Source organism: Ovis aries, chromosome X, assembly GCF_016772045.2.
Source record: "Ovis aries strain OAR_USU_Benz2616 breed Rambouillet chromosome X, ARS-UI_Ramb_v3.0, whole genome shotgun sequence".
Classification (NCBI taxonomy): Eukaryota; Metazoa; Chordata; class Mammalia; order Artiodactyla; family Bovidae; genus Ovis; species Ovis aries.
In genome coordinates, this window is record NC_056080.1 from 20,349,487 (window position 1) to 20,376,968 (window position 27,482).

The 27,482-nt window shown below is 39.8% G+C and overlaps 1 protein-coding gene and 1 non-coding gene across 2 annotated transcripts in view; both read left to right on the top strand.

Annotated features, from left to right (window-relative positions):
* The window catches only part of PHEX (phosphate regulating endopeptidase X-linked), a 207,919-nt gene that overhangs the window by 18,909 nt on the left and 161,528 nt on the right, over positions 1-27,482 (top strand). The window contains exons 4-5 of the mRNA XM_004021961.6: positions 19,905-19,991; positions 21,041-21,267. Coding sequence (XP_004022010.1) covers positions 19,905-19,991; positions 21,041-21,267 — 314 coding nt within the window. The remainder of the gene's footprint in view (positions 1-19,904; positions 19,992-21,040; positions 21,268-27,482) is intronic.
* On the top strand, positions 11,645-11,717 carry TRNAS-GGA (transfer RNA serine (anticodon GGA)). Its single transcript has one exon. It is a non-coding gene; the product is annotated as a tRNA-Ser (tRNA).

Sequence of the window (27,482 nt, forward strand, 5' to 3'; positions counted from 1 at the left end):
CAAACAGAAGACAGATGACTTAGGCTGGGGCCAGCTCATCTCTATTATGGAATAGCGATCTTGGCCAATATTTTATAAAGAAATGCAGTATATTATTATGTTCAAGCACAGACACAGCACTAGCAGAACAATAAGATGAAGTGGGGCCTATGCATTAATAGGGAGAGAAAGATGACTGTGATTCATAGATTGGTTATTTATTTATAAATACCTGCTGGCTGAGATTTAAAGGATTCTCATAATTAAATAACCCCCCTATAATCTTGGTTTTCCTGTTAGTGATCCTAGCCAGATCATCTTTTGCAGATACTAAAAAGCTGAAAACTTACAGTTCAGCTCCTATAAAGTCATTTGATAATTAGAAAGTTCAGATCATTGAAGACATAGTTAATTGTGTCATTTTCTTCATGCCATGACATAGTATCATGATGTGCCAAATTGACCTTGATGTTATTAAGCTCTTTGAAACAAACGATGTCAGACTAGAAAAACCAAAATGGGGACATGACGGGGACCAGTCACTGTGGTGTGCTTTTTATTCCTGGTGAAAACTCAGCTCATGTAAGTCTCATTGAATCTGCTATGTAGACCAGGTGTGCCCACTCAGAGCAGATTCCTGTTTTTTCTGACTATTCTGCCTCTTTTTCATGGGGCTACCCAGGAAGCAACAACTTGCCAAGTTATATATACGCTGTTATGAGTCCTGTGTGCACAGAGAGATGCTGCGTAAAGATCTAGGCCTGTGTCAAAGACTTAGCATGTGAAATGAAATTATTTTACCTGCAGTTTTTTGTTGGTGTGGTTTCCATTTTTCATAATTGCAATACCTCATTTGAGCATGGGTGGGGTGGGAGTGTGGGTTCGTGTAGTGTGAGGAAGGGGAAAGAAGTTGTGAAATTTTAAAAAGTTTAGCAATTTCCTGTTAGGAGACATTTATTTCAAATACTGAAATTAATTTCTTCCTGAAGACTCTGAAAATGTATATTTACCTCTAGGGCATGACCTCTTTCTAAATAGCTTAAGGAAGTAAAGAGGCCTTGAGAATGGCCACCGTGTGTAGGAGCCTGTGTTCTGGTAGTTTTGACAGTCAGCACTTTGGATTTTCTTCCTGTGTATCCATTTCCACCCCAAATGCATATCCTTGTCTTTTTGACTCCTACCTGTTCCAAGCTTTTTAAGATCTATTTTTTCCCCTGTGGCTTTAATGTAGCTTTTCTTTTGTAGTGGTTAATGTTGCAAATAAGTTGGTTAATGTTGCAAGTGATGTTGCAAATAAGAACTACATCTATTTATAACATTTATTCTGAGTTGTATGCTCTTTTATTTGGGGGAAATGTGCTCACTTCAAATAGATTGAAATAGACAGCATTTTGATTATATTAATTAATCTGTAAACACAGGACTATTTTCTGAGCTTTTACTTTTTTCCTGGAACCAATTGTTTTTAGTCACAAGTAACAGAAACATCAACTCAGACTGGCCTAAACAATAAAGACAATTTGTTGGCTCATGTAACCAAAATATCTAGTAATCATGTGGACTTCAGGTAAGGGTTGATCTAGCAACTGAAACTAAGGATCACATTTCTTTCTTTGTTTCTACTCTGGCATCCGTTGTCTCATACTTTCTAAGTCTGCTTGGCTTAGATCGTTGCTAGTAGCAATCAGAATTTAGACTTCCTCATTTGCATCCAGCAAGAGATACTGTGTTAGGCATAGGAGGATGTAGATGTTAATGAGCCGCCCCAAGACTACTGTGTAAAAATTAAAAATCTGCACATCACAAAATATTTCAGTAGATACTATAATCAAGATTCTAGAGGGTATTTTCTGGTTGTCCAGTGGGTAGGACTTGGCACTTTCACTGCCAGGGCCTGGGTTTGCTCTCTGTTCAGGGAACTAAGATCCCACAAGCCATGCAGCATGGCCAAAAGTAATAATAAAAGATTCTAGAGCAACACTGTTCAGTATGGTAGCTACTAGCCACATGTGGCTTTTGAGCACTTGAAATATGGCTAGCTGGAACTGAGATGTGCTGTAAGTGTAAAGTATACACCAAATTTCAGAGACTTCATTTAGAAAACATGTAAAAATATCTCACCAATAAATTGATGATTTATTTAATAAGTTACATATAGAAATATTTTTAGATACATTGGGTTAAATAAAATATATTATTAAACATCTCACCTTTTTTGTTTTACTTATTCAAATATGGCAACAAGGAAATTAACAATTATATATTTGGCTCGGATAATATTTCTATCAGACAATGCTGCTCTAGAGTCCTGAATTGGCCATTAGAAAGGTGAGCTATCTGTGAATAAATTCAGATTTATTTCACTGATAGAGAAGGATCAAAGAACACCTTTAGCATAAATAGTTCTCTATTCCCATCTACAGTCCCCCTCTATCCTGTTACTCTATAGGTGTCCTCTGTGGTTTGTATAACCATCTAAAATTATCTTGTTTATATACATACTTAATTGTTTTTCTCATGTATGCTTGCCCACCTGTGTAAAAGAGTCAGGTGATCAGGAAAGAAGCATCATGGGGATGAAAACAATAGGTTAGGATATATGTGTTTTCCCAACTTTATTGGTGGACCTTGGTCATGACCTCAAACCCTGAAAAGTCTTGATAATTTAATTGGTCAGACAACACACTCAATGGTGTATATGAGTTTTAAGTCTCTCCTGTAGGGAAAGAGAAGAGGAAAGGGGAATTAGTGAAAGGAAAGGTGTCATCTTAGGTTGCTCTCGGTCTTCTTTGGATTCCACTGTTTTTGTTGTTGTTAGTTATACCCATTTCCATTCTCTCTTGTCTTTTCCTCATCCCTAGGGGATCTTTAGTTTGGACTCATGTCACCTCAAGAGAGCTGTTGATAGAATTCAGGGACTTGAATAGGAAAACAAAAATAGCATCTTTATTTGCACTAATCTCTGATGGAACTTTAGCATTTTCTTTAATTATGACTGTAGTTTACAAACTCCAGTTTGTAAGCTGTGACTTGCTTACCAATGGGAATCATCATTTTTAAAAATCTTAATACAGATGTTATAGCTATCTTGAAATAGCATCTACCTACCTCACCACTTCAAAATCATAGTGGTGGCTAGACTCCATGTGAGATCTTATTTAATGAATTAATGAAGTAGTGCATCTATCATGATTTTAAACAGTAAAACAACTGTTTTGTTAACTGTGTTTTGAAATAACTGGGTTCCATTATAAACCCATGTTTCTTATGTTCTTGTAGACATTATTTTGAGAATGGCCCATAGGTTTTAAGAGTTTGCCCAGGAGATGTATGGCACGAAAAAGATTAAGAACCCCTGCCTATGTAAAGATTGTTGGGGCATGCCTCAAAAAGGTATAGTTTTATTTTACTTTAGCTTTACAATACGTCCTAATTCAGGTGTTTTGAGTGGAGATGGCTATTACATGGCCCCATGGGTCCATTCATACCCAAATATTTGAACAATTTGCTGTCTAAAATCCCTGGGTGATGAACACATTACCGACAGTTAATAGGTGTTTATAAGGATATTAGATGAAACCAGAGATACGTGTTTGGAGTTTGTGCCAATGCCAAGCCTTGAAGTGATTAAGTGCAAGCTTTTATGGGCTTACCTATGCCACAGAACAAATGTATTTATAGATGAAATTACTGTCTATTGCCAAATACCTATTATGAAAGCAGAGAGTTAAAAGGTCAATGCCCAATTAGAGATGATACAGCTTTTGCCATAATATAGTTGAAAATATTTCTAAACAGTGCAAATGATTGGAAGTAGTAATACACAAAGTAGTGTCTTCATTCATAAGTACGTATTATATGGTTTATGAAAGAGCTTGCTTGTCATCTGATCTTAAAGATGGGGACTCTTGTTTGAATTTGGAATGGCAGGGGATGGAACGGGGCTATAAATCTGGAGGTGCTGGAGTGAACTTGGCTCTGTTGGAAGGCATGAGCAGGGCTGTTGCTGAGAGATGACAGGAGTGAGGTGGGTAGCTGAAGGATGTCAGAATCCATTTTGAGATTTTTGACTGGGGGCAAGGAAGCTGAGGTTTCGGAAATGTGGAATGACAGCCTAGAAATGCTCTACATGAAAAAAAAAGAAGTAGAAAAACAGATGAGGGGGCATGTTGGTAGTATAAACATTGCAACACATAATGAAAAGTTTCCTGCTAGTTAGCTTGAATGTTGTAGGAAGATAAAAAACATTTTACTTTAGAAGATTGTCAACTAAATTTGGGCTCCTTTGACCAAATATAAGTTTTTGGGCATGACTGATGACACAGGATATTCACATCCTGAGAAAGACATATATACACCTGCAATGATTCTTCCCAACCTGCCCACACCCTTTTTGGCATGGTTGGTGTGTGTAATGTATTTTACTTTGTAGCTGTTCAGAAGGGTTGCGTATTTTTGAAAAGCCACTTCCTGAAAGATGACTGAAAAGGGAAGAGAAGTCCTAAATTTTGGTGGCAACTATTCCAAGCCTACCCACATGAGCTTTGGTGGTAATGATTCCTGAAGCTCCTTCAAGTCCCCACGTGTTCCTGCTGTTGGTTGCCAGAAGGAGGAATAACAATGGAGCTGAGAAAAATGGGATTTGGGCAGGAATGTCTAAGAGTCATCCAGATTTCATAGCAGAACCAGATGACTCAGATTTCCCGGGTCTTCAATATCTAGAGAAATGGAACAATCACTTACCTTTATTCTACTCCTAATTGGTCAGTGGCAAAACTCAGTCATTAGAAAAATAAAAAAGTTGGTTGTGCACAAATGCATGGCCAAGTGGAGTTGAACATTTCATCCTCCCATTTCCTAACTCTTTGATTAGATGATTTCAGCTGAGCTCTCATCCTCAATTCTGAGAACTTTTCAACTGCAGCTTGAAGGTGTGGCTGAATTGAGCATCTTTACAATGTGGAAAAATCCCCATTTCTCCCCTGTTTTACTACTACTGTGGGTATTTTGACTCATCTCTGTGAAGTGAGCCTTTAGCAGATCCCCTCACCTCCCAAATTCATAAGAATATATCACACAGAGAAAAGCCTGACAGTCTAGGCACTTTATAGAGGTGACCTTATTTAATAATACACTTGCTACCTTTTTTGAAGTCTCTAAACTGAACTCCTCACAAGCCTGTAAGATGGAAGGTTTATCTGCTTTTTGGGCATGAGGAAATAGAAGTAGCCAAGCAGTAAAGTCAATCACCAGTCCAAGATCACACAGCTAAGAGGCGATGGAAGAAGGATTAGAATTCAGATGTTTGACCCTTAGCACCTGGTAAAACCCCTGAAAACCAGGGAGGAGGTATTATCCCATTTTACAGTTGTGGAAGTTGAGACTTAGAGTGGTTATGTAAGTCTCTCATATTCACACAGCTAGTGACCTATAAGGCATCTTCCAGAATAGTGATGTCGAAAAGAAATGTAACCTGAGTCATAGATGCAACTCATGTAATTTTACATTTTCTAATAGCTGCATTAAAGTAGAAAGGAATTGGATGAAATTATTATTTTTTTTTTAATCTAATGCAACATATCCAGAATACTGTCATTTCATGGAATCAGTATAAAAAACTTACGCGTGAGACATTTTACATTTTTTTCTTGCCTACTAAGTCCTTGAAATGCAGGACATGTCTTAAACTTGCAACATGTCACCTTGTCGACGGGTCATATTTCAGGCATTCAACAGCACCTTGCAACTATCCCCTTCTGAATTGGACGGGGCAGTTCTAGTCAAATGCTTCTCAACCGCAGCTGTACACTGGAGTCATTTGGGAGCTTAATAGACACAGATGCCTGGGTCCCATCCTCAGAGGTTCTGATGTAACTGGTCTGATGTGCACCCTGCATTTCCACTCTTGAAGCTATTTAATACCCTGCTTCTGCAGGCAGTTCTAACATGCAGCCAAGTTTGAGAACCTAGTCAAGGGTGATCTCTACACTAACTGAGTAGTGAACTGTAGCCACTGTCTATTGGAGAAGGTTCTGTGAGTTTTCTGAAATGAGAGCCATTCAAAATAACCCCTCCAGCAGTATGCTAGTGCACACTAAAGAACGTCAGGCAATGCCCTAACTAATTTATTAATTTCTCTCAACTTATATTTCCCCACATTTTGACCAAGTCTTGGAATAATGTAAGAAAAGAGATTTCTCTTTTCCCCCTTGATCTACACCCTGGTCTGGATATGTGACCAGTGTGAGTAAAGTAAGACATAAGTTTGATTATTTTAATTGAGGTCAAAGGTGTTTGTGTCAGTCTGGAATTCGTGAGCTGCAGAGAAGGGGAAGATAGGGTTTGAAAGCTGCAGGTCGTTGCCAGAATGAAACATGTCTAGTGGGGACCGCGTGGGAAGTGCTGGGTGAGGAAGGGAGGCAATTGTGGCTCTGGTTGAGGTCTGCCAGCTGCACAGCCCACGGGGTGGCGGGACGCCCACGAAGCTGCTCTTGCCAGAGACCTCACGCCTGCCTTCCCAGTCAGCCAAACTTGTATTTTTGCCCTTGAGACCTAGATGTGAAACCCAATATTCGGGAATTAAAATGTCTCATCTCACTCAGAAATTCACTTGCCCTTAAAATGCTTTTGCAGTCATTTGGAATAGTTTTTCTTTTGCCTTCTTTTATTTAAATCGAAACACAGCTTGAATATTCTAGACACATTTATTATTTCCCAGGAGGAAAAATACTGGGTCTTCTGTAGTGGTAATGCTATAGTGACATACAGTTTTGTTGGTTATATTTATTTGACTTAAAATTAAGCAAGAGAAGACACAAACACTGCTGGGTCTTTCATAGCATCAACAAAAATAATACCACATTTCATCGAATCAAAAAGACTGCCAGCTGAAAGATGCACCTTTATTTCATGTATGCTGAGTAAGACTAAGCTATTATACAATGATTTCTTAGGATTGGGGATTTTTATGTTCATCAAAAGTTCTTTTAGGCTTAGACATTAATTTTTATCACATATTTGTCTTTTACATTAATTAAAAAGGAAAATGCAAGCAAAAGAGATGGGGTAAGTTATTCCTAAAACTTCTTCATGGTCTTTTTGATTTCAAACCATCAGTACTTTTATATTCTCACAAAACATTGTCCTTTTTCCATCAATAACAGCAGTGATTCAGCATTTCTTTAAAATGTGCTCTCAATCATCTCAGGGATTTTCCTCCAAGGCTGTCTTTTTGGATACACAGTAAATTTTACTTTCATAGCCAAACTCCAGTGAAATCTTTCTGAAGATGCGTTAAGTGACAATTTCCTAGTCAGGCAACCGACCAACTCATTTGTGGTGTTGATGATAAGAACTGCTAGATCAAGGTCATATACGGGTAGGCAATGGCGTCTACTTCGTGACTGTGTCTGGCTGACAGTTTTAAGATGGATTCCAATTTCAGAAATGTTCAAATGTTAAAAGAAAATGTGCTTCTTAGCTTTCATGAAATATGGTGTGTAAATTGTTTTTCTAATAATCAAGATTTCCCAGCCGCTTGTCATATCCACCTTGTTTATGTACGTTTGAACAGTTTCAGCAAGATTTGCCTGCTGTTCCCTCCTCAGCACACCTAGTCTCTAATGAACAAAGATGTATAAGCAAAACTCCCCCACTTCCTTCTTCTCCAGTTTGCAGCTACAAAGCTCTACTTTGATACCAATCTTCTCAACCTTGAATGTGTATGTGGATCATGTGGGAATCTTGTTAAAAGGCAGATTCTGTTTCAGTAAATCTGAGAAGGGCCATGAGAGTATGTATTTCTGGCAAGTTCTCAGGTGATGCCCACATTGCTGTTTCAGGGACCACATGTTGAGCAGTCCGGCTTGGCTACGTCTAAGAACACGTTATGGCATTAAAGAAATTCAGTACCTCTCCAGGGTGCATGGGTGTTTTATTTTTCCTTCATTTATATTATTATTTTGATGAAAGCCTCTTTATTGCAAATGTCATTGTATTGAGTAAGAACAAAGATTTCTTAGGATGAAAAGAAAACGAATTTTGTATGTCCTCTCTTATGGTACAGGGAGAGATATTTCTTCCCCTTAATTTGTTTTATGAAGGATTTGCTCATTTTGTTTTCCTTTGCTTTTCTCCTCGAAAAACTTGGGCAGCTTGAGTTTATTAGGAAATCTGCATGTAATTGCAGATTAATAACCTACCCATTAATACCACATTAGTTCATTGTGATTAATAGCATCTGTGTGAATACTTAATGAATTAGTAATGACAGACTATTTGCTTTAATGTCAAGAGAACATTCCATGTAAAAAGGCACTACCTATAACAGGAAAATTAATTAGAGACTGGTTGGATAATAACTTGTCACAAATAAGATCTGTTTGTTTGGAAAGCCTCATTGCTATTGATATTTGCACAGTGAGAGATACTTTTAAAAACATGCCTGGGCCTTTTTAGTTTATAAAATGAGAGGAGAATTTTATTTTCAACAACAATTAAGATGAGTATGGGAACTTACATTTATGAGAGAGATACCCACACTCACATATGTGCTAGTACACTCATGAGTTTGGCTGTGTCACTAACCAGAGCCTTCTCATAGTGACCTTTTCAACTGAGTTTCAAATTGAACTGTTTCTCCTACCTGGTATCTATTCTGCATTCATCAGTTCACTTCCCCAAGGCCCAAACTTTTCTTGTTACTAATTTTATTCCTTCAGCAAATCATTTGTTTTCTCTATGGTCCTCATTCTAATTCTGTGATGTTGCCATCATTGTTTATTTCTGTCTTTGCCCTACATCCGAGGAAGCGAAGGTCAAGAAAATTATGTGACTTGCCCAAACCAATCCAGCCATATAATTTGTCCCCCACAGATTACGGGTCTAACATTTCAAATGTCTCCAGTTTTAACCCAAGCGGAAAGAGCTGCATGAGCAGAGGCTCTGTCCAGCTGGTGCCTTTGAGGAAACTCAAGAAGCTTGGTGTGATTGGAGCTCAGAGTTGTAAGGGAAAGGGGACATAAGACAAAACTGAAGAGAGGAGGGACCACAGCATGTAGGCCTTGTAGGACATTTAAAGGTTTTAGCTTCTATCCTCGGGCAGTGGGAAGCCATTTGTAAATGTCATGTCAGGGTGTGCTGATGCGCGATGAGTTTTGCCAGAGCATCCTGGCTGCATGGCTCGGAGGAAAGGGTTGATGTATGGAGATCAGTTCAGAAGGCCCCAGCGTGCTGTTTTGTTTTCTACCTTGGGATCCAGATTAAGGCAGAGTTTATCTTCCTTGTTACAGAAAACCTCAAGCATTATTAGGTATCTTCTTCTCTCTAACTTCAGCATGAAGGGCCATTGTCTTCTCTCTGTATCTCCCCACCCCTTTTTTGGGAAACATTTCCAGGCACCTGGAAGAATCAGCTAGGGGAGCTGTAGCCACAGCCAGTGGGTGTGGAAGTTAACTCTGGTCCGACCAGCCCTTTTGGGTCCTCTGCTTGTGCCAAGGATGCTATTGCTTCCTTTGTTTTACAGGAGAGGATTCTGGGTAGAGAAAGGAAAGAAAGCCCGACTCCGGATCTTTCACTGTCAGAAACCCAATTTTAGAGGGACAGCTCCCTCAACCACACACTATGGTTTGAATAGCCAAGAATAGGACCTCCGCTGCTCTCACCTCCTCATAGAAGGTGGGAGTGAAAACAGGGGTTAGTTGGGAAGTGGCTTTTTAAACCTATGTTTACAGTGTTTTGATGCTGCTGTCATAGATGAGAGAGAACTCGTGAAGTCTGGAGCTCAGATTTTTTAGGATTTCAGGGATGCAGTATTTATCCCACTCTTCCTCTCCGTAGGGTGTGGTATAAGCAGGAGTTGAAAATAGCTGTCCTGTGTTGTCTTTTTCATTTTAGAAGTCTTAACTGGCATAGTGCTGCTTTTTTTTCCCTCTTAAACCAGTGAATTGACTCTCACCTCAAACCCATATTGCATTTCATCTTTAAGAAAGGGACTTTTCATTGCTGGGTATTGTAGAACTGAGGACTAACTTAGACCTTAATAGACCAATGCAAGGAGAGTGTTTCCAGGACAAAAAAAGTAAAGCTCTCCTTGCAGAATGTTCATGTTGAATTAAAATGGAGCTGCAGAGTAAGGAAATCAGCAAAGAAAGGATAAAGGTCCTGATCTGACTTTGGCTGAGGCAGGGAATGGGGGAGGAGGGAATCTGGACTGGTGATGTCCTGGGGTCACAGGCATCCAGAAGGACTACTAACAACTGTCAGCTCTACTTTAGTAAAGTTAGAGATGGAGAGGAGGAATGGTGAGTGCTATTGGTTGAAAGTAGTGGTTCTCAAAGTATGTTCCTCTGCCTCAGCATGAGCATTACCTAGGAATTTGAAATGAAAATTCCTGGGCCCCACCCCAGACCTATTGAATCAGACACTCTGGCAAAAGGACCCAACACTCTGTATTAACAAGCCCCTCTGGAGAAGGCAATGGCACCCCACTCCAGTACTCTTGCCTGGAAAATCCCATGGACGGAGGAGCATGGTAGGCTACAGTCCATGGGGTCGCAAAGAGTCGGACACAACTGAGCGACTTCACTTTCACTTCACTTTGACAAACCCACAGCCAGTATACTACTGAATGGTAAAAAGCTGAAAGCCTTCTTGCTAAAATCTGGAATAAGACAAGAATGCTCACTCTTACCACTTCTATTCAACACAGTATTGGAAGTCGTAGCCACAGCAGTCAGAGAAGAAAAGGACTAAAAGGCATGCAAATTGGAAGAGGTAAAATTGTCATTATATGCAGATGACATGATGTTATATGTAGAAAACTCTACAGACTCCACACAAAAACTGATAGATGAATTCAGCAAGGGAGAAGGATAAAAAATTGACATACAGAAATCTGTTATATTTTTTATATTAACAAAGAAATATCAGAAAGTGAAAGTTAAAAAAATCCCTTTTAAAATCACATCAAAAAATAAAATAGGAATAAACCTGATCAGGGAGGTGGAAGACTTATTCTAAGAACTATAAAACATGGATAAAGAAAATTAAAAAATATTCAAAGAAATGGAAACATATCCCATGCTCTTGGATTGAAAGAAATAATATTATTAAAATGGCCATACTACCCAAAGCAATCTACACATTTAATGTTGATCCCTATCAAATTGTTGTTCTGTTGCTAAGTTTTGTCCAACTCTTTGCAACCCCATGGATAGCAGCACTCCAGGCCTGCCTGTCCCTCACTATCTCCCACAGTTTGCCCAGGTTCATGTCCATTGAGTTAATGATGCCATCCAACTATCTGATCTGCTGTGTTGCCCCATTCTTCTTTTGCTTTCAATCTTTCCCAGCATCAGGGTCTTTTCCATTGAGTCAGCTGTTCACATCATGTGGCCAAAGTATTGGAGTTTCAGCTTCAGCATCAGTCTTTCCAATGAATATTCAGGGTTGATTTCCTTTAGGAATAGCTGCTTTGATCTCCTTGCTATCCAAGGGACTCTCAAGAGTCTTCTCCAGCACCGCAGTTTGAAAGTATCAGTTCTTCAGTGTTCAGCCCTCTTTATGATCCAACTGTCATATCCATACATGCCTACTGGAAAAGCCATACCTTTGACTAGATGGACCTTTGTGTCCATCTTTGCTTTTTAATATGCTGTCTAGGTTTTCCCTGATGGCTCAGAGGTTAAAGCGTCTGCCTGGAATGCAGGAGACCAGGGTTCGATCCCTGGGTCAGGAAAATCCCCTGGAGGAGGAAATGGCAACCCACTCCAGTACTCTTGCCTGGAGAATCCCATGGAGCCTGGTAGGCTACAGTCCATGGGGTCACAAAGAGTCGGACACGGCTGAATGACTTCACTTTCACTAGGTTTGTCATAGTTTTCCTTCTGGAGAAGCAAGTGTCTTTTAATTTCATGGCTGCAGTCACCATCTGCAGTAATTTTGGAGCCCCCTAAAATAGAATTTGTCACTGCTTCCACTTTTTCCCCTTCTATTTGCCATAAAGTGATGGGACCAGATGCCATGATCTTAGCTTTTTGAATGTTGAGTTTTAAGCCAGGTTTTTCACTCTCCTCTTTCACCCTCATCAAGAGGCTCTTTAGTTCCTCTTCGCTTTCTGCCATTAGAGTGGTATCATCTGTATATTTGAGGTTGTTGATATTTCTCCTGGCAATCTTGATTCCAGCTTGTAACTCATCCAGCTTGGCATTTTGCATGATGTACTCTGCATATAAGTTAAATAAGCAGGGTGACAATATACAGCCTTGATATACTCCTTTCCCAATTTGGAACCAGTCTGTTGTTCCATGACTGGTTCTGACTGTTGCTTCTTGACCTGCATATAGGTTTCTCAGAAAGTAGGTAAGGTGGTCTGGTATTCACATCTCTTTAAGAACTTTTCATAGTTTGTTGTGATCCACACAGTCAAAGGGTTTCATATAGTCAATGAAACAGAAGTAGATGTTTTTCTGGAATTCTCTTGCTTCCTCAATGATCCAACAAGTGTTGGCAATTTGATATCTGGTTCTTCTGCCTTTTCCAAATTCAGCTTCTACATCTGGAAGTTCTTGATTCAAGTATTGCCGAAGCCTAGCTTGAAGGATTTTGAGCATAACCTTACCAACATGGGAAATGAGTGAAAATTACCTATCACATTACCCATGGCATTTTTCATATAACTAGAACAAATAATCTTAAAATATATATGGAACCATAAAAAACCCAGATTTGTCAAAGCAATCCTGAGGGAAAAGAAGAAAGCTGGAGGCATAACTTTCCCAGACTTCAAATAATACTACAAAGTAATGGTAATCAAAACAGTGTGGTATTGACACAAACACAGATATGTGGATCAATGGGACAAACTAGAGAGCCCCGAAATAAACCTATGCATTTACACTCAATCTTTGACAAAGGAGGCAAGAATGTACAATGGATAAAAGATAGTCTCTTTAGCAAGTGGTGTTGGGAAAGCTGGACAGACACATGTATACAAATAAAGTAAGAACACAACCTGTCACCATACACAAAAACAAATTCAAAATGGTTTAAAAACTGAAATATAAGACATGACACCATGGAACTCCTAAAAAAGAAAATAGGCCAATGATGCTCTGACATAAATCAGAGGTGAGGGAGGGATAAATTAGAAGGTTAGGATTAGCAGATACAAACTACTATATATAAAATAGATTAACAACTAGGTGCAACTGTATAACACAAGGAAGTATGTTCAATATACTATAATAAAACATAATAAAAAATAATATGAAAGAGAATATATATATATCTGTATACCTGGATCACTTTGCTATAGACCATAAACTAACATAATATTGTAAATCAACTATACTCCAATAAAAACAAAAAGAAGCCCTTATGATACTGATGCATGTGCAAGTTTGGAAACCACTGGTTTGTACTAGGACATAATGTGAAGTTAAGCTTTAGGGACCAGCTAATTTTGTTTTAATCAAACCTCACCAGGCCTCCTACCTCTGACTAGGAGCCTCAGGAGTATGTGTCCCTGGTCTCAAATAGGGTTACAGGGCAAAGTGGGTAGGTGGCTCAGTACAGACACTCCACTGCTGCAAAAACCAGTCTCAGTATAACCTGGGGAGGCATTTCTTTCAGTTATTAATGTGATGAAGAGCTCTGTCAAGAAAGTTCATGAGGACTGCCTCTGGTTTAGCCACCTGGGGGCCTTGTTCTTATATAGGAAAGAAACTTGCAGAATTTTGCTGGGCACCTGCTGGTCAAATGAGCAAAAGTCAAGGACCTGGGTCCAAATCCAAGCTCTGACTTTACTAGCTGAGTTTTCTTGGACAAGTTATTACAGTTTTCTTGCCTATAGGCTAGGGTTAATGATACGTGCTCTTTAGGGTTGGTGGGGGATTAATTGAGGTCATGGACAATACACCTGGCACAGAGCAGGTGCTTAATGAATGAACGCTGTCACCAGGGTCCTTGAATGTCTCAGGACTGCTCAGGAAGGACCACTGTGGGGGGTATGTAACCATACGTGGCCTTTTCCTTGTAATGTTAAGATGATAGAAATAGGCAGGAAAAGTGTAATTAATATTTGTCCTATAGGAAAAAACTGAAGATGAATTTTAATGACTCTTTAAGTTCAGCACAGGTCTTACATTGAGTTATCTGCTAAGATACAAATTATCTAAATAGGAAAGCTATTTTTATGAGTTAAAATATCATGCTGGCAGAGTCATTGTAATTCTATGCCATCAAGGAGTGATTTTAAAATTTAATTTAAATTATTTTGAAGTGTGACCCTGATAAGCGAAATCCTTAAAAATTCACTTACAAGTGAACATAATAAAAGAGTTACCTTCTGTTAGACTTTTGTAGTGTCTGGCAGTTGTATAAAATTAATTTCATTCTGGGTCAAAGAGGTCCTTGATGCTAAAATGGGGATATTTTTATATTATTTGGTAACCCGTGATTTAGATTGATGAGTTAGAGGTTTTTAATGCCCCTAAAGTAATCTCTGTCCCTTTTTCTTAAGCTAGTGCCAACCAACAATTATCATTTATGAGACGATCATAAAAAATGAACAGAGGAAAGCCTTCTGACAGCTTCTCTCCCTATATTTGGGTGGGAGTTTTCCAGAAGAATGAGAAATATCAGCTCTTATTGTCTTTTCAGTATGTCAAACAGACTCAGTTAATCCCATGCTTGACCGGCTATGGGGCTGAGGAACTGCAAAGTCAAGTGTCACACAATTCGTGTGAAAACATGAGGGTTATGGGATCCACAGACCATGACTTAGTTAACTTGGATTTTATTTTTTTAATGAGAATAACAACAGGCTTTGCAAGCTGATTTAGAGTCTCCACGTCTAACTGCATAAGAATTTAATACCCATGAAGTGTGAGTTAGAAAAATGAAATTTTTCAGTACAGTAAATAAACTGAGGAGCCTGGAAACCAAATTGAAGTCTGTAGCCTGGAAAATCAACAAAGACTAAAAATAGTAAGATTAGAGGTGACATTCAACCATGGACCAGCCAAAGGTGGTTTTTAAGTACCACCAAAGGAGAAACCAGACCATCATATGATAGGTTTAAAAAAATAGATGTGTCTAGAGAATATTCTGTTCATTATGTAGGTGTGGAAGGGCACATTTTCCCTTAAAATGTAGATCTAGTTTTCTAAAGCTTTGAGTTTTCACGTTGTTTTTCTCACTAGAACTAAGAGGACACTTCCCCTGATTTCTGAGGGAAATACTTATCTGTATGAAATTGAGAATTCAATTTGACAAGGTTTTAGAATGCAGTTGCTGCTTCTATTAAGCAAATCAGGCAAATAGCTCCAGCGAACTCTTAGCAAATAGCCAGAGAGTCCCCTTTAGAACTGGCACACAGAATGATTACAGGGTCTGAGAAAGAACACAGAGGAGCGCGTTTTGAAAGAATCTCTGTGCTCATTACTTCTCGGCCTTTTGGCTAAGATCAAGTGAAGAATCCCTGTGCTCTGAGAGCCATCTTCTTTAAATGGCATCAGCTTAACACCAGAGTTCTTGGTAGGTGTTTGCTCACAGACCTAAAACTTTGTGCATGTGGAATTTTTGAAAATAGTCTTATTTGGGAAAGTCTTAAATATTGCAGAAACTCCAAATGATTGGCCTGAGCTGAACGTGATTATCCTGAGCTCCTGACTTAGCAGGGGACTGCCAAGTCCTCAGGAGTATCACTGTTCCTTTGGAATGCTGTCTTATTCCAGAGCTCTCAGTAAATGCCCTGTCTGAGCAGAAGTAGACTGAATAAGTAGAATTGAGAGTCATATCTGCCTTCTGTGCTTAAAGGAGATGGGATGCTGTGTGTCCTCCTCCCCCGTCCCTCATAGAAGAGAAGGAAAGTGGAAGTGCATGGTTAACCCACGACCGTTGGTGAAAAAAAGACTTGGGTACCTTAAAAACTGGTATTTGCTCACCTGTCAATGCAGGGGACACAGGTTAGATCCCTGGTCAGGGAAGATTACACAGGCTGTGGTGGGGCAACCAGGCCTGTGTGCCACAGCTGCTGAAGCCTGCGTGCTCCAGAGCCCATGCTCCACAAGAAGAGAGTAGCCCCCGCTCACTGCAGCTAGAGAAAGCCCAAGCGCAGCAACAGAGACCCAGCACAGCCATAAATAAATACTTTAAAAAAACCAGTATTCACAAAAAACAGATGAAATCTTGGCTCTCATTGTGTGATATAGGGACTGGAGTGTGAGAAAAGGAGATTATGCATGTTAGTATAATCAGGACATTGCTGATTATAAGAAGAAATAATAAGAGAAGTCCAGTTTCTCACATTTCATTTGCACAAAAAACTCTCTCAGACTTTCCTTGAGAGGAATTCGACTCGGCAGACATTGAACATCAGCCATGCCAGTTGCTAAGCTCCGGTGTTCAAAGATGAATGTGACTCAGGTTCCTGCCCCAGAGAGCACTTGATCTAGTGGAGAATAGATATTGTTAATGCCAATTTTAGGTCGTGATAATATTTGAGGCCCAATGATCAAAAATACCTTCTTTATGAAAATTATCTCATGATTCATCCCCTGTGAGGCCAAGCCTGTATTACAAAGGTATGGGCAAAACCAATTTCCTTATGGACTGTAGATCTAAATGTGAACCAGTAAAGATTCTAGAGGAAATCATTGGACACTATCTTCATGACCTCAGGGTAGGCAGAGATTTCTTAAATAAGACACAAAACATGCTTACCAAGGTGGAAAAAAATGATCACTGATCACATTGGACTGCATTAATATTTCCACTCGTTACATGATACCATTAGGAAAATGAAGGCTATGGAATGGAAGAAGACTGCAGTACAAATACTCAACAAAGGACTTGTGTGTGTAGAATATATAAAGAACTTCTATAAATCAATAAGGAACTGGTTTATAGATTACCAACAGAAGTGTGAGAAATAGAGTTGAGTAAGCACTTCATAAAAGAAGATATTGATTGTCTTCATTGGAGATAGTGACTGGAAGGGAGTACAAGGGGCTCCTGGGGTTCTGGTCAGAATGTTGGTTATGTGGGTGTTTACTCCATGAAGATCTTTCAAATTATGATTGGGGCACATTTCTGTAGGTATGTTATAATTTCACTGAAAAAGTTTACAGAAAGAAAAGGCCTTGCTGTCGAGGATGAGGAATGCAGGCAGCGTATTTTCAGACATCCTCTCTATTGCGTCTACTGTGGAAGCAGAGGAAATGCTTTGGTTGGTAGGGCAGATCTAGTCTGTACAAGAGTTGTATGCAAGGAGTGCCAGTGTCTTGGGTTAGCAGAAGGCCTTTGGCTGCTGATATCCTGAGAAGGGAGGAGGAAAAAACATTTATGGAAGAAGCACTAGAAACGAGCTTGATTACTTTACAATTCTGTGTATAGCTAACTCAGCCTGGAAGCCTGTTAAAGCCACTGTTGATTGATCACTTACCATGTGCTGTGGCATTGAGAAGGGACTTTCTGTGCATTATAGTGTTTGATTGTCACCACAGCTCCAGGAGATAGGCACTATTATTTGTCCAGATTTACAGATGAAGAAACTGAGGCTTGGCGAGATTAAGTAACTTGCTCAAGTTTCAGCTAAAAGAAGCAGCAAGCTGCAACTGGAACCCATGTATTTGTGATTGAAAACCGACCCCCTTGACTGTGTCTGTTATTTTGCCTTTTGGGGGACAAAACCAATTTTATTTGACTGAGTGTAGTGAGAAGAAAAAAATATCCTGTATACATGCAGACATCAAATTTTAATCATCATAGGCACTTTGAAACTGATTTTCAAGTCTAGAGGTTGTTGCACTCGAGGTCACTATGAGCTGGAGTTTTCCCTTTCTATTGTACCATTGTTGGAAATAGCTAGATGGAGGTGACAGGAGGCTAAGAAATCTTCCAGGAAACAATGCAGACTATGATAGGAATACCCTCATATGGGTGACCCGTGAGTCCTCAGTTCTTTAAGCACATTTTAATAACCCAAATAATTGCCTTTGTTAGGCTTTGTTTTCTACTCATTAATGACTCTCCAGGCTAGATTTTATACTTCTTACCACTAATTGAAATACAGAGTTACATAAAATGGATGCTGCCAGCTGATTGTCCCAATGCTCTCTGCATATCAACATTCTCCTGCCTGCTTGGGTTTGAAGAGAAGGGGAGGAAAAGGGAATGGTAGGACAAGGAACCTGTGGCAGCTGAATTTGTTTCAAAGGCAATTTGTTTATGGTACAGAAACTAGAATTTTGACACATAAGAATTATTGATATTTGTGCACGGTTAGTGGTTTGGCATTGCCCTGCTTAACATATATATGTTCTCTTTTCCCCTTCTCATGATACACAGACTGCCCTGGGTGCATAACTCAGGTTGATATGGAATATTTTGAGTTCTTTTGTGTCATGGCTCTTTTTTGGTCCACAAGGTATTCATGTTTACAGCCTGTGGAGTGTTTATAACATCAGGATGATATTACATCTCCAAATGAAATTTGGTTTATTTACTTTCAAATGTCTCCCCAGCAATCCAGTGACTGCGGATGCAGTGTGGTGGAAAGGCACGTGATCTGATTTGAATAGAAATATATGTAGGTATAGTTTTAGAGATTTTTGTTTATTAAAGAAAGAAATCCCCTTCCTTTATCCTTGGGGCTAGTTATCCCACTTTTATTGCTGTGATAATACACAAGAAAGAAACAAGTTGTGAATAATTGAAAATGCCCACATTGAACTCAATTTATTTTATTTGAATATGTCTAGTTATCTGGACTTATTTGATGTATAGATGTTTACAGAAAACTAGACAGAAGCTCTAGGTTGCATTTTTTGAAATGTAAAACTTCTAGTTTAGAAGTAGATTTCTGCTGTAGGGAATATGTTATTATTTATTAATTTGATTAGCTCTGTACGTTGTATCTTGAAGCTATTCAAAGTACTGTAGAAGCATCTGTTGTATCATTTGGAGGCTGCTAGGTTGTTTCAGAAATAAATGCCAAACGCTCTGACAACTGCAGTTTGACATAGCTCAGTGTAGGCAATGCCATGGTGCTGTGTGGGAATTCTTTGTCTTGGCTTTTTGTTGGTAAACTGATATTCTTAAGTACATCTAAGGTGTTATTTTGTGGGCAGGGTAGTTTTTATTAAGTCTTTAGCTTTCCTATTTCCTTATTTAAAGAAATAGTGACAGCTGTCATTTTCTACCTTCAAACAATAGCATCAGTGATTTTATAAATAGAAAATCATTTTCCAGGTGGGCTTGCGTCCATGCTGGCAACCGTTTTGTATACATGGCCTCATTTTAAATGGCCAGGACTTTGAATGTGTAAATGGACAAGTTTTCAGGCAATTTCGGTAGGGGCAGTTTCCATTCTTGCTTCTCCATTTCCTGTCTAAACAACATCTACCAGGGCCACAGCATGTATAGGCAACATTGACTAAAACTTCTAATGAGAAATTTCTTCCAGGTCACCTCCCCGAGAGGCTGGACTGTGAAGAAACCTTAAGAAACTGACCCTGATGAAATTGCCTCTGTTGAGAATATTACTCGGTGCAGAAACATGGAATAGAACTCAGTTATTTTTGGTTCTTGAAAAAATGAATTCTGTTTGTGTGTGTGTGTGTGTGTGTGTGTGTGTGTGTGTGTGTGTATAGGTGGCAGAAAACATTAACCCCTGTAGAAGGTCAAGTCTTGGTTGGAAGTAGGAAAACTCTGGAGAAGAGAATGTTAAATATTTTTTATTTGAATCTCCAGCAACTTGGAATCGTTTCTGCTGTCCGCATATCTTTTATAGATTTATCTTTTCTAGGGTTGTCTGTCTTTACATTTAATTTTCTGGAGGCTGGCTCTGTGATTATCAAATGACCTCCAACTCAGCATCACCTGTGGGTGGATACTAATGAATCCTTTTTTAACCTTCCTAGCACTTTTGGAGAAATCAATCAGTAGAAGACGGGACACTGAAGCCATACAGAAAGCCAAAATCCTTTATTCATCTTGCATGAATGAAAGTGAGTAATAAAGAAAATAAAATAACTTACCACCCTTATTTTCCAGAGCTCTATTAATGTTTAAAGATATTATTTAAGGAAAAAGAGAACTACTAAGAATTCTACGAAGAATGTTGCTTAAAGAAAGGAGCTATTTTCCAAGGCTGGATTTTGACTACCCCTGTCTTAATGGTCTGTTGCTAGCTTGGTGGATCAACTAGGAAAATTTTATTCCTATGGATGGCTTAGACTCTTTGGGTATCAGTTAGTCTATGAGACATGGGTACGGTCAGAAGGGCAAACCATACTGCATGTGGTACAGAAGGCCGAATCTGGAGGCTAGATCTGGTTTGAGAAGGAGCCTGTGAGGGAGGGCACTTGGGAGTGTTACTGTGTTCGTTAGAACCTCCTGGGGCCTAGAGAAATCCAGATTTCCAGGCAGGCCAGGCCCCTTCTGCTTCTCCATCTGCTTGACAAGCATGTTTGTTGGGGACCTTAGGCCTGTCTGAGCATCTTGTGTCTGACTGGAATGAAAAGAGACACTGGACATTCTACCTGGTCCTCTTTCTCAATGCTATTGCAGAAAGAGGTTAGTGCCTCTGGGAAATGTATTAACTTGTTTAGGTTTTGGGATGTTGTTTGGTGACCTGGAAGAGGGCAGTAAAAGATAATGAAAGTGTGTGGAGCAATAATTCATTTTTACTGGGGAGTGATTAGTTGTATTGAGCAGTTTCCTTTAGTTAGGGTTGTCCCTTAGTCTTGCAGAGTGTTCTCAGCTTACCATTGCTTACTGGCTTCGGTCGATATAGTAAGCACACCTTCCATTGTTGGGAATATCAGGCAGGTTCCCCGTTAGCTCTCCTGGCAAGAACATCAGGCCTAGACAGTCACATTGAAGTGGGGGTCATAGGTAGTTCTATCTCTGTGGTCATGGACAACCCACTATACCTCCCCCTAAAAAATTAGGTTGGGGCCCTACTGGAATTTTCTCTTGAGAAGATATACGTACTCCCTAGTTTGGTGATTCAGTTTGCAAATCTAACTCTCCCTTCCTACTTACTCCCTTTCAGAAGCCATTGAAAAAGCAGATGCCAAGCCACTATTACATATCCTGCGGCACTCACCTTTCCGCTGGCCTGTGCTCGAATCCAATATCGGTCCTGAAGGGGTTTGGTCAGAGAGAAAGTTCAGCCTTCTGCAGACCCTTGCAACATTTCGTGGCCAATACAGCAATTCTGTGTTCATCCGTTTATATGTGTCCTCTGATGACAAGATGTCCAATGAACACATCTTGAAGGTACAGTGAGGACTCATTCATCATGCTTGTTCAGTCCAAGGTTAGCCTTTTGGGTTGCCTTCCCAGGGAAAAAGACTCATACCACCTTAGTGAAAAGATAAAGTTGAAAATTCTGCTAAATCTTAAGATCTAGACTATTCTTTGCCAGGTTTGCAGATTGTAAATCATGAACAAACTGGTTATGTCAGCCTTTCAAGAAGCCAGTGAGTAGGTTTCAAGTGATCTGTGATCTGGCTGTTAAATATCTACCCTGAGCATGTGTGGGACCCCTTAATTCTAGTGGGGAGAGATGGGCTGAGACTTTCTGAACTCTGCTCTTCCTCTCCCCTCATTCCTCTGACAAAGGAGTGAACACATGCTCTGGTTCCTTGTTTTCCTTTCACTACGATCTTGTGTACATGCCCCAAATTTCATTGTCAAGTTCAGTCTTTCTTTTGTCCTTCCTTTCAGAGGATAAGGCAAAACTTGTTCTAAGCGCTTGGTTGCATTTTCTGTTGGGAGAGTAAGCATCTCTTCCATAACGGAATGGGCCACAAGGACATATCCTGAGGTGTGGAGTATGACACTGGACAGTCATACTGGAAAGTCAGGAAATCGTCAGAAAACTGCCAACAGCAGAAGGTTCGTCAGTCAGAGAACTTGGCAAGAATGCAAACAGCACTTCTTAAATTGTTTTGTCTTTTGGTTCCTTTTTTTTTTTTTTTTTGCTTCTACAGTTCCTTTAGTAATGAAAATTTTGTTGAACCACCAATTTTCTCCCCCTATTCTGTTCTTTGTTAAATCAGAAAATCTTAATGATATTGTGATATTTTTATTGGAATAGAGTTGTTTTACACCGCTGTGTCACTTTCTGCTGTACAGCGAAGTGAGTCAGTCGTATGTGTGCATATACCCCCTGTTTTCTAGATTTCCTTCATTTAGATCAGCACAGAGCACTGAGTGGAGTTCTCTGTGCTATACAGTAGGTTCTCATTTGTTCGTGCGTGCTCAGTTGTGTCCGACTCTTTGTAGCCCGTGGACTGTAATCCAGGCTCCTCTGACCATGGGAAGAACACTGGAGTAGGTTGCCATTTCCTTCTCCAAGGTTTTCATCGGTTACCTATTTTTTTTACATAATACTGGATGTATGTCAATCCCAATCTCCCAGTTCACCCTACCCTCCCTCCTTTCCCTATGATGTTTGTTCTCTACCTCTGTGTCTCTATTTCTGCTTTACAAATCAGATTATACCATTTTTCTAGATTTCATGTATGTGCGTTAATATATGACGTTTGTTTTTCTGACTTCACCCTGTATAACAGTCTCTAGGTCCATTCTCATCTCTGCAAATGACACAATTTCTTTCCTTTTTATGGCTGAGTAATATTCCATTGATATATGTACCGTAGCTTCGTGATCCATTCCTCTGTTGATGGACATTTAGGTTGCTTCCATGTCCTGGCTGTTGTAAATAGTGCTGAAATGAACACTGTGGTGCGTGTATCTTTTTGAATTATGTTTTTTTTCTGGGTATATGCCCAGGAGTAGGATTGTTGGGTCATATGATAGTTCAATTTGGTATATTGATATCTAAATCATATAAATATAAAAACTCTAGGATATATTATTCTCTCCTGATATGTTAACTTTAAAAAATCTATATTGTGGAGTTTGTTTTTTCAGTAATACCAAGGGACTGGCAAATTTTTTTCTGTAAAGGATCAGATAGGAAATATTTTAGGCTGTGTGGGCTATAATGGTCTCTGTTTTAACTGTTCATCTCTGCTGTTATATGTGGTAAAGCAGCTATAGGCAGTAGGTACATAAATGAGGATGGATGTATGGTGGGCTAGCCTGCAGGCTGTAGTTTGTCCATCTCTAATTTAGACAATGGCCACCTCAATAAAAAATCTTTAGTCATTGAAAGAATTCCCATCTCTTCAAGAGGAAATTGTTAGCTACAGAGACAACTGTATTTTTGTGTTGGGTGATGGAACAACAGCATGGCGCTGAGAATATTCTGATGCTCTCAGCATAAGACATGCTCTTTAGGGCTCCATGATGATGGTGATGGCCCAATTGACTGCTGTTCCATGTTGACAGATTACTCACTTAAAACAAACCAACAAACCATGTTTTAAGACTGTCATTCTTGGTAACTTCCCTGGCAGTCCAGTGGTTAAGACTCCCTGCTCCCAGTGTAGGGAGTTTACCTGTTTACCTGGCTAGGAAACTAGGATCTCACATTCCATGTGGCCTAAAAAAACCAGACTTTTGTTCTTAATTTCAGAACTATTGTGATATCCTGTATTGTGCAAATACAGTAAGTGGTGTTTTTTAAAAAATATATTTTACTTTTTTAATTAGAGGATAATTACTTTATAATATCATGATGGTTTTTGTCATATATCAACATGAATCAATATTAGGTATACATATGTCCCCTCCCTCCTGAACCTCCCTCCCACCTTCCACCCATCCCACCCCTCTAGGTTGTCACAAAGCCTTGGCTTTGGGTTCCCTGTGTTATACATGAACTCCCACTGGCTATCTATTTTACATATGGTGATATATATGTTTCAGTGCTATTCTCTCATATCATCCCACCCTCTCCTTCCCCCACTATGTCCAAAATGTCTGTGTCTCCAAAGCAGCAAGGGAAAAGCAACAAATAACACACAACAGGATCCCCATAAGGCTAACAGCTGATCTTTCAAGAGAAATCTGCAGGCCAGAAGGGAATGGCAGGATATACTTATAGTAATGAGAGGGAAAAACCTACATACAACCAAGATTACTCTATCCAGCAAGGATATCATTCAGATTTGAAGGAGAAATCAAAAGCTTCATAGACAAACAAAAGCTAAGAGAATTCAGCACTTCCAAACCAGTTCTTCAACAAATGCTAAAGGAACTTCTCTAGACAGGAAACACAGAAAAGGCCTAGAAAAGCAAACCCCAAACAATAAAGTAAACAGGATCATACTTATCAATAATTACCCTAAGTGGTGTTTTGAAGTAAGTTAATTTTCAGTTTTGCTGATTGTCCTCTAAAAAAATTAACAGTTGGTCTTTGATTCAGGTTCCAAATAAGAATCACATGCACATTTAGTTGCTATATTTATTTTAATCTACAGCATACTAAATTTGACTGATTTCAGGGTAACCTTATACCTAATAAGAGAAAATTCTTGTTTATAGGAGAATCACAGCTTTAAACGGCAGGAGAAATAATAGAACTTTAAGATTCACTTCAGTTCAGTCGCTCAGTCATGTCCGACTCTTCGCGACCCCATGAACCGCAGCTCGCCAGGCCTCCCTGTCCACTACCAGCTCCCGGAGTTCACTCAAACTCATGTCCACTGAGTCAGTGATGCCCTCCAACCATCTCATCCTCTGTGGTCCCTTTCTCCTCCTGCCTTCAATCTTTCCCAGCATCAGGGTCTTTTCAAATGAGTCAGTTCTCATATCAGTTGACCAAAGAATTGGAGTTTCAGCTTCAGCATCAGTCCTTCCAATGAATATTCAGGACTGATTTCCTTTAGGATGGACTGGTTGGATCTCCTTGCAGTCCAAGGGACTCTCAAGAGTCTTCTCCAACACCACAGTTCAAAAGCATCAATTCTTCAGCGCTGAACTTTCTTTATAGTCCAACTCTCACATCCATACATGACTACTGGAAAACCATAGCCTTGACTAGATGGACCTCTGTTGACAAAGTAATGTCTCTGCTTTTAAATATGCTGTCTAGGTTGCTCATAACTTTTCTTCCAAGGAGCAAATGTCTTTTAATTTCATGGCTGCAGTCACCATCTGCAGTGATTTTGGAGCCCCCCCGAAATAAACTTTGTCACTGTTTCCATTGCTTCCCCATCTGTTTGCCATGAAGTAATGGGACCAAATGCCATGATCTTAGTTTTCTGATTGTTGAGTTTTAAGCCAACTTTTTCACTCTCCTCTTTCACTTGCATCAAGAGGCTCTTTAGTTTTTCTTCACTTTCTGCCATAAGGGTGGTGTTATCAGCATATCTGAGGTTATTGCTATTTCTCCCAGCAATCTTGATTCCAGCTTGTGCTTCATCCAGCCCAGTGTTTCTCATGATGTACTCTGCATATAAAACAAGCAGGGTAACAATATACAGCCTTGCCATACTCCTTTCCCAATTTGGAACCAGTCTGTTGTTCCATGTCCAGTTCTAACTGTTGCTTCCTGACCTGCATACAGATTTCTCAGCTTTAAAAGGGAGGAGAAATAATAGAACTTAAATATTACCATTTTTAAAAATCCCTAATGGGCCTTAGAAAGCATCACTATGAACAAAGCTAGTGGAGGTGATGGAATTCCAGTGGAGCTATTTCAAATCCTGAAAGATGATGCTGTGAATGTGCTGCACTCAATATGCCAACAAATTTGGAAAACTCAGCAGTGGCCACAGGACTGGAAAAGGTCAGTTTTCATTCCAATCCCAAAGAAAGCCAATGCCAAAGAATGCTCAAACTACAGCACAATTGCACTCATCTCACATGCTAGTAAAGTAATGCTCAAAATTCTCCAAGCCAGGCTTCAGCAATACGTGAAGGGTGAACTCCCTGATGTTCAAGCTGGGTTTAGAAAAGACAGAGGAACCAGAGATCAAATTGCCAACATCCGCTGGATCATCGAAAAAGCAAGAGAGTCCCAGAAAAACATCTATTTCCGCTTTATTGACTATGCCAAAGCCTTTGATTGTGTGGATCACAATAAACTGTGGACAATTCTGAGAGAGATGGGAATACAGACCACCTGACCTGCCTCTTGAGAAATCTGTATGCAGGTCAGGAAGCAGCAGTTAGAACTGGACATGGAACAACAGACTGGTTCCAAATAGGAAAAGGAGTGCATCAAGGCTGTATATTGTCACCCTGCTTATTTAACTTCTATGCAGAGTACATAATGAGAAACTCTGGACTGGAAGAAACACAAGCTGGAATCAAGACTGCCAGGAGAAATATCAATAACCTCAGATATGCAGATGACACCACCCTTATGGCAGAAAGTGAAGAGGAACTAAAAGCCCCTTGATGAAAGTGAAAGAGGAGAGTGAAAAAGTTGGCTTAAAGCTCAACATTCAGAAAATGAAGATCATGGCATCTGGTCCCATCACTTCATGGGAAATAGATGGGAAACAGTGGAAACAGTGTCAGACTTTATTTTTGGGGGCTCCAAAATGACAGCAGATGGTGACTGCAGCCATGAAATTAAAAGACGCTTACTCCTGGGAAGAAAAGTTATGACCAACCTAGATAGCATATTCAAAAGCAGAGACATTACTTTGCCGACTAAGGTCCGTCTAGTCAAGGCTATTGTTTTCCAGTAGTCATGTATGGATGTGAGAGTTGGACTGTGAAGAAGGCTGAGCACTGAAGAATTGATGCTTTTGAACTGTGGTGTTGGAGAAGACTCTTGAGAGTCCCCTGGACTGCAAGGAGGTCCAACTAGTCCATTCTGGAGGAGATCAGCCCTGGGATTTCTTTGGAAGAAATGATGCTAAAGCTGAAACTCCAGTACTTTGGCCACCTCATGCGAGGAGTTGACTCATTGGAAAAGACTGTGATACTGGGAGGGATTGGGGGCAGGAGGAGAAGGAGATGACAGAGGATGAGATGGCTGGATGGCATCACGGACTTGATGGACGTGAGTCTGAGTGAACTCCGGGAGTTGGTGATGGACAGGGAGGCCTGGCGTGCTGCGATTCATGGGGTCGCAAAGAGTCGGACACGACTGAGCGACTGAGCTGAACTGAATGAATAAAAGGATCCAAGCAACTGTCATCAATGGCTGCTAAAACTATTAGATGAATGGTTGATGGGAAAATTCAGGAGAGGGCAGGCTGATATCAGATGAACCCAGATATCAATGGTAGGCCATTGCTAAAAGAGGGACAACCAGATTTTGTATGCCTCCTGATACTATGCAGTGGGAAGCATAAGCTACCACCAATGATGCCAAAAGAACAGGAAAAAAAAAAAAACAACTTGGGTCTAATCAAGCCTGTAGTTTGAATATCAGCTTATGGGAAACATGAGTAATAGAGGATCACAGTAATCAATTTTTAACAGCTTGCCTTGCAGGCTTATTATTCAGTTAAACTGATCCTAGGGACACTGAACTGTCAATAATAGAGCACTTTTCAAATGTAAGGAGGTACTCTTATGCTTACTGCTGCTCTCCTTTGCCAAGGTGGCAGCTTCTTCCA